Source organism: Oreochromis niloticus, linkage group LG5 (genome assembly GCF_001858045.2).
Source record: "Oreochromis niloticus isolate F11D_XX linkage group LG5, O_niloticus_UMD_NMBU, whole genome shotgun sequence".
Taxonomy (NCBI): domain Eukaryota; kingdom Metazoa; phylum Chordata; class Actinopteri; order Cichliformes; family Cichlidae; genus Oreochromis; species Oreochromis niloticus.
This window is the reverse complement of record NC_031970.2, coordinates 33,815,293-33,825,652: the sequence shown is the minus strand read 5'-3', so window position 1 is coordinate 33,825,652 and position 10,360 is coordinate 33,815,293. Positions and strand designations below refer to the sequence as shown.

General features: G+C 42.4%; 1 protein-coding gene across 4 annotated transcripts in view; it reads right to left on the bottom strand.

Moving 5' to 3' along the window:
• Positions 1-416: 416 nt before the first annotated feature.
• Positions 417-10,360, bottom strand: part of phactr3b (phosphatase and actin regulator 3b) — a 74,678-nt gene continuing 64,734 nt past the window's right edge. For 2 of the 4 annotated variants that reach the window (XM_005450112.4, XM_025907505.1), the window contains exons 9-13: positions 4,195-4,250; positions 3,030-3,091; positions 2,743-2,883; positions 1,909-1,985; positions 417-1,500 (exon numbers count right to left, since the gene is read on the bottom strand). In XM_005450112.4, the coding sequence (XP_005450169.1) occupies positions 1,485-1,500; positions 1,909-1,985; positions 2,743-2,883; positions 3,030-3,091; positions 4,195-4,250 (352 nt within the window). In that variant the 3' untranslated portion in view covers positions 417-1,484. The remainder of the gene's footprint in view (positions 1,501-1,908; positions 1,986-2,742; positions 2,884-3,029; positions 3,092-4,194; positions 4,251-10,360) is intronic. The other 2 variants (XM_005450109.4, XM_005450110.4) reach the window with 1 other exon arrangement.

Here is a 10,360-nt window from a genome sequence, read left to right as displayed (position 1 = left end):
TCGAGTAAATCCCTAACTGACCAATCAGCATGCATTGCAGAATGATAGTGTAGAATGGGGAAAAATTGGCTTTTGCAAGAAAAACAGCAGGAAATCTGTGTTATTTAAATTTTGGACACATTAGCAATAATGTATTTGGGAAAAACTAAAAATCTAGACGCAGGTATAAATAATTGTTTTAGCCATTTAGCTTTTGTCTCTGTTCACTTCTATTCCCTGAGAGTCAGTGAGAGGGTCAGCAGGAAGTGGAGTGACCCTGGCTTCATTTTTCAGCCTCTGATATTTCCACTTGACTGAAATGTTACATTAGGAAGGTTAGTTTATTTTTTATTATTATTTTTTAATATCAGGTAAGAGGCTTCTAATCTCTGAAAGCGGCTTTTCACTCACCTCACTTGCACCTGCTTCGCCTATCATTTTAATGCGTTTGTCATATAATATTCAGGTTTGACACAACGGCTCGTTCTTATTCCCGTTCCTGTGTCGGCGGCATTAAAGCTTATTAGATCAGCAGCTCGCTCCAAATTGGACAAATGCAGTCAGGTGAGCTTGTTTTCACGAGGGAGTTTAAACCCACATGATGTCCCCGGCACAGAGAGCCATTTGTGCAAGGATGACAGAGCGTGAGGATAAGAAACAGGTCACTGCCTGCATTCTGCCAACTAATTGCTGCTTCATCTGATGTGACGAGGTGAACTTCACTCAAATGTTATCATCTACTCACTAAAACTGACATAAATCTAGGGGATTACAACCCATTCATCAGCCTTAGCCAGCTATCATCCGTCACCCTAATTCTTACCTCTCTGAGGAAAAAAAGACTTTGAATCACATTTCTAAAATATCCCACATATCTCTTGTGCTTTTTGATATTAAAATATGATCTGAAGAACACTGTACACACAAGACCAGGAGAGTTTGTTTTTACAAATTTGAAAGCCTGTATTGTGCAGACAATAAATAGTGCTTACAAAGGGATTTTCATCTTGTACACAGACAAGGTTTCTGTTTAAGAACATGTACACTGCCGATATGAAAATCATCATCAACTGAATCAGCGAGACTCCGACACAGCTCGGGGATGTGACTACTGATACTGGAGTGGGATTGGTCGACTCGGTCACATGCACGTGCTCCCCCCTCCCCCGTGTCAAAAAAGAGCGTCTTTTAAAAGAGTCCGTTTACAAAAACAAAAAGAAGTCTCTGCTTTGTTTATTATGGCGAATGCACAACCTCAGCTCTTCCTGCTCCGCTGACAAGGTGAAGTGAGGGTTAAGGAGATGGTCTTCTGAGCAGAAGTGGAGCTTGCTGGGGGCACCCCCCCCGTCCTTCTGCTGGCAGATCCATTTCTAGAGACATAGCCTCCAAAGGTTCAACGGACCCAAATATCAGGACACCCAGTGGCTGCAGGCCAATGGAAGACTTTGTGCAAGGTCTTCACTGACGGAACCAGATTTAAGCAACTCTTCACAGAAGAAACCTTGCTAAGGCCGGTGGAACCTGCGAGGCACAAAAGAGGGGAAAGAGTGAGCATGGTTTCATCAATCAGCAGTTCTATTATTACCAAATGGACAGGGCACTTAAAAAATGGGGTCTTGCGTAAGCACAACCCCAGCTAATTCTTTTTTTTTTAGCTACAGACAGTCCTGACAGAAGCAAAACGTAAGCTGAATATGTGCGGACATTCATTATAGCCGAGAGGTGGTGCAACTTTTTTTCCCCCCCCATCTCAAAGGCCCCGGGTGCAGCTAAATTTAAGATCTACTCTGCAGGGTGTGCACTCATTGATGTTGAATAATGCACTTTCCATTCTTTGCACAATGTCACACCGAACCCCGTCCGCTAACAGTAAAGCTAGCAGAAATATAAAGAAAGGAAGCGCCAGTGACGCCGTGCTCACACACTGACCTTGTCAGATGCTTGCTCGAAGAATGAACTTCCATCTCGTTGCTTTTGAACTCGTTCAGCTCCTTCCGTATCGCTGCCTGCGAAAACAAAAGCAACATGAAGCCTGAGCCCAGGTGTGCCCTCCCTCGAAACCCAAAAGCAGTCGCTCAGGTGGTGGAGCTCAAATTAGGGGGGAACATCTGTGTTTGGGCTCAGATTATGTAAGCTTAGATAGGTTTTTAGGAAGTGAAAAAAAAAAAAAAAAGTGAAAGTGGCCCAAACGGAATGAGGATTAATGCCTATTAATGGGAAACCAGGAGCAACAATATAACCATCTTCCTCCTCTCACCCCTACCAGTCACAACAGTTGGGTGACCCTCCCTGAGCATGGCACTCCTGGAGGTTTCTTCCTGTTAAAAGGGAGTTTTTCCTTCCCGTTGTTGCCAAGAGCCAACTTATAGTTCTGACTGTTGGCGTTCTCTCTGTTATTATTTTACAATATAAAGCACCTTGAGGCAACTGTTGTTGTGATTTGGTGCCATATAAATAATTTGAATTGATCTGAATTATGTGATGGATTAACCAATTGCAAATGATACATTTATGAATATTTATTGGGTCAGGAAGAAACACTGTCCAATAGGATCTAATGATTGGCAATCATCCAACAATCAAATACCGGATGCTAAATCATCTTTTTAAGACTTATAAATACCCTCCAAAAAGGGGACAACACAACAATTAAACAAACAAACAAACAAACAAAAAAAAAAAAAAAAAAAAAAAAAAAAAGGGTAGACGTTTAAAGACTCTGTGCTTTAAAAAAAACAACAACAGTGAAGAGGTTTCAGCTACCTTGTCAGCAGCTGACAGTCTGGTCCAGGGCTTGTCGGCTCTCCTGTCATAGTCCTGAGCTTTGGCCACTTCCACATAGTCGCTAAAACGAATTAGGATCTTTCTGTCCCGCAACTCATCTACCGTCGGCCGCTGGTTCAACTGGAAAAAAAAACAACAACAACCAAATGGTTTCAGTTTATCGATGCAATCAATGGATGGTGATAGAAGCTAAATATTTTTTATAAAGCAACAGTGAGTGTGGTGTTGGGGTTCCTGTGGTGAACCCAAACATGGGAAATTCTTACCTTTCTGTTCAGCCGCTGTTTGATCTCCCTCCTCTCCTCCTGCTCAGTCTGGTCATTTCTCTCTGTTGACACATGAAAGGACAAACATTAGATGTGAAAAATGAGGCAAAATGATAGAAGCTCAGGTAATCTGTCTGTGATTAACAGAGCCAGTGTGTCTGATCCTCCTCGCAATCAATATCCCCTAGTGAGCCAGCGTGCAGCAGCGCTCAGGACAAGAAGGAATGCAAGTCAGTCAGAGAGAGACTGGAGCAGATTAGGCCTCTAATAGGATTCATCTTTATTATACAGCCCAGAGATCCCTCGATGTCACTTCATTTATTTTTAATCTCTTGTTTCATTAGAAATTTTGGTGGACTAGTCTGGCAGCTTAAAGCGGGGCTGGCACCTGAGTGCATTTCTTTTTCATGCAAAAGGAAAACACGATTTCAAATATTAAATTTTTTGAACGTTCTGTGCTAGACGGTGCGTGTCCTCATGCCAAAGGGGTAGCTGTTTGGCTTAAACACATGCTCCTGTGTGGAGAGAGAAAGGGGCAGCTGTTGAGGGCTCACAGGTGGCTCAGAGACACACAGATGTACAAAATCTAGGTCTCCTCACACACTCTTTCGTAAGCGTTCTGTTCTTTCAGGGCAGCGGGACTAATTCCACTGCTTGGAGCGCTACAATCAAACAATTTCTTGCTGCAGAAATGCAGTTAGAACCACAGTAAAATATGTTCTTATTACTGGGACTGCACGGGAACAATTTCCACATAATACGTTGACCCTGTGTAATCAGAGGGGGACTGTTATCTGCTGAAAAAAGAGAATTTGTCCATAATAACTACAGCCTCCTACAATCAAACAGCAGAGCTGCCATTCTCAATGACCGATTATGAAGTTTTCCGTATTTATCCACTTATTTAAAAATATGATAATATTGTTCAAAGTGTAATCTATTTTTCAATGTGGCATGAGAGTCCAAAGTAAGCTATTAAAGTAGTATTAAACATATATGAAAGGACGAAAATATGAAATAAATAAGAAGTGGACCATTAAGTCAATGTAAACTCCAGGAGCATCTGACTGTAATATTACAATCGGGATCAGAAACTTCGTTTTTTAAGATGCAGGCCTGCCAGGATGTGGGAGTGGAAAGCTCCGTGGATGCTCGCTTTACTTACGCTTCAAAATGTTCCGGCTCTCCAGCTCCTCCACTGCCGGCCTCTGGCTCAGTCTCCTGCGGAAAAACACCAGAATTACGTTCTGGACCATGTTTTCCTCCCACAGCACCAGTCAATAGTCTTTTCAGTCCTTTCACTGCTACTAGCACTTGGCGCGCTTGTGCCGGTGCGCAGAGCGCCGAGATCCGCGCATCCAAAACGCGTTCCACCTCGAGTCCGACGCGCTGCTCGTTTTGGTCTTTGAAGTGTTACAACTCCACATCGGGAACTCAAAGTCAGGCCCCGTGTTTCGCAGCTCCGTGGAAAGGAAATAATGGGAGATTGTCCCTGACAAAGCTGCTCCGTTTGGATGCTGCTCGAGCAGACGGTGAGTTCAGTGAGCGAGGAGCGCTGGTTGGCTGCTCGATGGAGTCCCTGCGGACGTTCGGAGAATGAGGAGAGCTCTGCGATGCGCGCTGAGTGGACTGAGAGTGGTGCAGCACCGCCTGCCTCCTTTTTAGCTCACTACTAATGTGAAGGGGTGGGACTGAGGAGGAGATTCCCTGTGTACCCACTCACACGCAACACGCACACACACAGACGGCTGCGACGAAGCGAGCTGTTTAGTATTGAAACACGTTTACAGGATCAGGGGCAATTCCAGGAATTTAACATGGGGTGATAGAGGAGCACCAACGAAAGAGGGGGGATTAGAAGAAATATATAACAAAAGGGAAACGAACTACCTAAAGTTTAGTGGACAATTTAGCAACTAATAATGCGGGGTTTTTTTCATTTATGGACAGACTTTGCGCCTCACTAAATACGCGTTAGTAACGATATTTTAACGACAAAAAAGCTAAAAAATGCAGATCTGTTAGTTTATTTTGATTAACTGTTTCATTTTGTAAGGTAAAGATGCTACAGTCATACAGAGAAAATCCCCGTGAGCAATCACTTGGCGACAATGGAAAGTAAAACCTCCCTTTTAGCAGGAAGAAACTTCCAGAACCAAATTCAGAGAGCGGTTGGGACCGCGGGACAGGCCAGAAAGATTTATTTAGCGCAGGAATTTCAGAAAACGGTGAAAGCTTAACCCCATTTGAAATCTTAAAATTGTGCGTTCTGCCCACTTCTTAAGACTTTTTTATTTTCAGCAAAGAAATGTAAGACAAATGAAACATCCCCACTGTTGACAACCTCCAAGCAATACATTCTTTGGCATTTTTTTCTTGATAAATTCCTTAAATAAGTAACTGTTCTGCTATTGACTGGCTTAATCAGTCCAGCACTAACAATGCAGTCATGTGGGCAGATGCTCAGCCCTACATACAAGTTGTACTCATGTGTTAATTCCTTGCAGCTTTTGAGCGGTTTGACAGACTCAGATTTCTACACTATTCACCATCATCTGATGTTTATGATTCCCTTCTATCGTACATTTCCGCCCTGCTACCGATACATATACAGATTCATAGAAAATGTTTATTTTTTTCTGATTCTGTTTACATTTAGTTCTTTCAAAATAGGCTCAAGGTATTAAAAAGAAATCCTTGTTGGCTTCTACTGCTCTTTGCATATGTAGGACAGCATTAACAGACTGTCCAGCTGCTCAGAGGGAAAAAACCCCAGATGTAACTGCAGTTACAGCCACTAATGTGATGAAAAGTGATCCTGAACACTGCATGGAAAAAAAAGCACCTTCCCTCAGTGAGCAAAAGGTTAAACTCTGCTGTCCCACCCTGTGCACAAAATAGCACATTGCTGACCAAAGATTGTCTGTGAGGGAAGGTAATTCACCATGTGGCACAGTCATAGCAAGCATTTACATACTGTACTCCTATCACCTCCAACAGACACATCGATATCTAGCTGATGCAGTCAGTTTTCACATCTCCTTAATCAGGTTCAACTGTCATTCATATCATATTAATGATTAAAAGCAGCCAACTTAAGTCAAAGTTCGGTAAATACCGGGGATCTCTGGCATGAACATGAATCAGCGATTACTTCGAAATTGTGTTTTGAGTGCGTTGGGCAGCTGTGACTGTATCATGGTAAATGCATCATGTATGTATCAGAGTAGTACTGTGCAAAAGTCCTTGTACTTGACCATTTTCAGAGGTTTTGTTTGTTTACCAACTTAACACTGACCTATGAGTCATTCAACCATAAAAAAGGCATCAGACTCAAGGAATGAATTGATGTTGTGTCTACACATAACAGACAACTTAGCAAAGAATCAGTTTTAAACAGCATCTTTAGACACTTTGCAACCAGCAGTCTGTCTCAAAAACACATCATTCATTCTGTATTTGTGTACCTGAATCTATGGAAAATGCCAAAGATAACACAGTTTGACAGGCATAAACTAGTATTTTTTTTAACCCAATGACATATTAGCTGAAAACTTGGTATATCTTAGCATGGTGTGCATTGCGTCCTTAAAAAAAGGTGAGGAAACTGGAAAAGCGGAGGACAAAAAATGCACAGAGCAAATAACAGAAACATTTCACAAGCTGCAGCATTTGTTGCGCAGGCCTAAAATAAGCCTGTCCTGTGATGGCGTCAGCTGTGACTGGGACCTCTGAGGACTAGCAATACAGGACCACAGACGCGGCGGCACTGGAAGCCTGCAAGGAGTCAGCGTGCTAAATGGAGTGGAGCTGTACTCAGATGTGTGGCGTGCAGCACAAAACCGCTCAGGTCAGCAGCACTTCCCTTGGTTCACGGAGCAAGTCATATGAGCTGCAGCAGGCGAAGGCATATCAGATGTGTTTCGCGTTAGAAAATTTAGGTGCAGTGGATTAAAATCAAATACTTATTGCGAGTCGCATAAAAGCACGAGTGAGTCAGCCTGTTTTTGTATTTTGCCAAAAAATCCTAATGGGCTTTTAGTCACAGCCTCCTGCAGCGATGTGCACTTCACAAGTGCTCGCCCACTCTGTTTGGGCAGAGGTAAAAGTTCCTTGTTTGTTGAAGAACTCACAAGCATGTCAAAGCGATGAGCCGCCTGTAAGAGCAGGGGCTGATGGGAATGTCAGCCCATAAAAAGTGGAGGAGAATGGGATGAGTCAGGCGCCACGGGCCAGGCGGCGGCCTGCTACTGCCCACTGAGGTGTGTCCTAATCCCTCGCTCCTTCCCCTCAGTGAGAGAGCCCGAGGACAGCAGTGCCACGCTCGGATGTGGAGTCTGAGTGAGCCCAGGATGGCCCTGGGGACCGAGGAGGTGGGGGTGGGGGCTTGTTGCTAAAGAAACCTTCTTTGTACCAGAAGCTCAATATTTATGTAACGTGGTTGTGGAGGACTCTGTTGTGTTTAAATGTTGACCTGGATATCTCTCTCTGTTGCTAGGTCCATCAAATATGAACGACTTTGAGGTCAGTCCTGGTTTGCGCAGCAGTATATTCCATTACTGAGATCACTTCAAACTGAAACTCTATAACCTCTTAATTCAAGTTAGAGCAAAGCTCCAGTAAATAATTCAAACATCTACCAACTACCTTGTAAAGTTATTTTTCTCCTCAAAGCCTTGCTGTGCTATTGATGATCTATGAATGGCAGGCATTCAAACACTCAGACATGAGACCAAGAATCAATTCTTTATCTAGACAGTTGTTGATCTCCAAGGCTTTGCCCTTTTCTTCAGGTCCACAGATCAAGTGGAGGATGATTTCTCGCTTTTGAACAACCCGCTGGGAGCACAGTGTGCAAGAAGCCATTTTATAATAGCTCAGTCTCTCTACAGGTTACTGTACATTGGCTATACACTTTTCACAATGAAGGCAAGACAGCATGAACTCAACCAAACCCTTCCAAACTAAATTCATTCTCAATCATTTCACTATCCCAGATCAGGTCCCGGGTGTGTAAATATGAAAACAAAGAGCCTTATGATTCACACAGGACAAACTGATCCTTGTAGCAAAGCTTCCATGTTGATACCAAAACTGATGGTGACAGGTACACAACAAGTTCTGTAGGTGTTCTTGATGATATTTTAGAGCTTATCATTTCCTGTAAAATGACTAATCATCCTGCAGGATGCAGTGTTGCATCCTGATTTGACACAAAACACATATGAATATGTGTCAGCAGATAGCCTTCACTTGTTTAAATTATTGTAGTCTGTTTGCAATAAACAACTCGTGGTAAATGCAGGAAGCTGCCATGACAATAAAAACATAAGCTTTTTTTGGTGGCATTCTGTGACCTGGTGTTGGCACAACAGATACACTTTACTATATATGGTCAGTTTAATGTAGACGTTATGTAAAAGGGCAAAGAAATGAGGGTTAAACTAAGTGACTGAAGTGATTACCAGTTGAAAGAAAGAATACACTAGCTGACATATGACCTTCTTAAAGCCTGCAAAGTCCACATGTTATCAAAAGTTAATACAGTTAATGTTGGCAAGTGAACATGCTCACAAAGCATGTTTAATGTTTACTTTGTTAATTTTAGCATGCTAAACTTTGCTAATTAGTGAAAAACACAGGTGAAGCTGATTTGAATGTGATTTTGCAGATATCTGGTCTTAAACCAAAGTCCAGCCAATCAAAGACAAAGTAAAATATTGACATGAATGTGGTGCTAGATGAAAAGTTAAATAAGCCAAACACACTTAACCAACTCAAAAAGAAACATTTAAACATCACAGTTTAGACAATATAAATGTCTTTGCCAAGTTTTCACCGTCCATGAGACAAATACTAACACAGCCATAGCAAGCCATGAAATAAGTGTAAAGGAACACAAAAACATCGAGACGAGTGGTGTTAGACAAACTAGCACAGCAACATCTTAACCACAAGCATGGTTAAAATTCTTTATCTGATTTTCTTTAACAATGGATATCCATTAGCCAACATAGCAGATGTAAAAATCTATTTCTGACTCTGTTTGCATAATGACCATTCTAACGGTCAACTTGAGGACCACAATCAGTCCTAGATACTGCATGTACAAAGGCCAGACTGTAACAAAACAACTATACTCTATTCTCTATGGCTGCAGTTGTAGCTGTGGGTGACGGGCAAATAAAAATAGCCGTATATGTCACATCTTTGATCGTCAGCGATCTAACCCTAATTTGGCGTGAGGCTGGAAAGAAAAGAAAATCAACCAGTGTTCAGAGTGGGTGCAAAGGCTTTCAGACTTTTGGCATTTCAATGAGAGGGTTCTCACAGCTAGAACTCTAGGGGGGGAAAAAGCCATTGTATGACGTTAATTACTGCTTGTGGGACAGGGATGGTCCATAGTGGTGACAACATGTAATTTGAGGATTTCGCTTTATGCCATATATGTGCAGGTTGTGTCATCCGGTGCTTACGTCTACCCAACTGTTTTACAGTATCTGCCAACTCCAGCCCTGTAACTGGAGTGATGCCCGGTTGTGATGCAGCTCACTATAAAGACACAAATAGAAACCGGAGGGGCACATTCTGAGAAAAGAGTCCCTCGTGTGAAACCACAAAAACGAGAACTACACACTGGCTTCATTTTTTTAACACCTCAGCTGAGAAAAGAGTCCCTCGTGTGAAACCACAAAAACGAGAACTACACACTGGCTTCATTTTTTTAACACCTCAGCTGACTACAAAACTAAAGCGATGGCTCGAGGAGGGTGGGTCAGCTGGTTTTTGACTCTGTAAAGTTGACCAGGGTTCTTTATTTTCAATTTTCTCTCTAAAAGCCGTACACTGTGATGTAATGTGGTAATGGGGTCTGATTTCTGGAGTTTGAGGAGAGGTCAAGTAGTCTGATTATGGGAGCGATGGCAGGAAGTGTTAATTATCACTGGCGATGCCAATTCACAAATCAACCTCCTCCAAATTTTCCATATTTTCCACAGCACTGAAAAAGCATTATTCATAAGTCCTGATGAAGGTGAATATTTCATTTTAGTTCTGTAGCCTTTGACACTTGTGGTTATGCCATTCTTATCCGGTCTTTAGGTCTGACGTTATTAGCCGTTTCCGGGTCCAAACTCCGCTTCAGGTCCCAAAGTCCAAAGAATACTGCGGCATCCCTGAGAGTTAAAAACTGTCTAAATCTTTAATAAAAAGATCAGTCTGGCAGCTCTACCTGGTGTAACAATTAAGTTTAACAACCAGGCATCCATGAAAACAGAATTTATGAAATTTAACGGAGTTAGAAGTTAGCAGGAAGTTAGCTCGCTAATGAT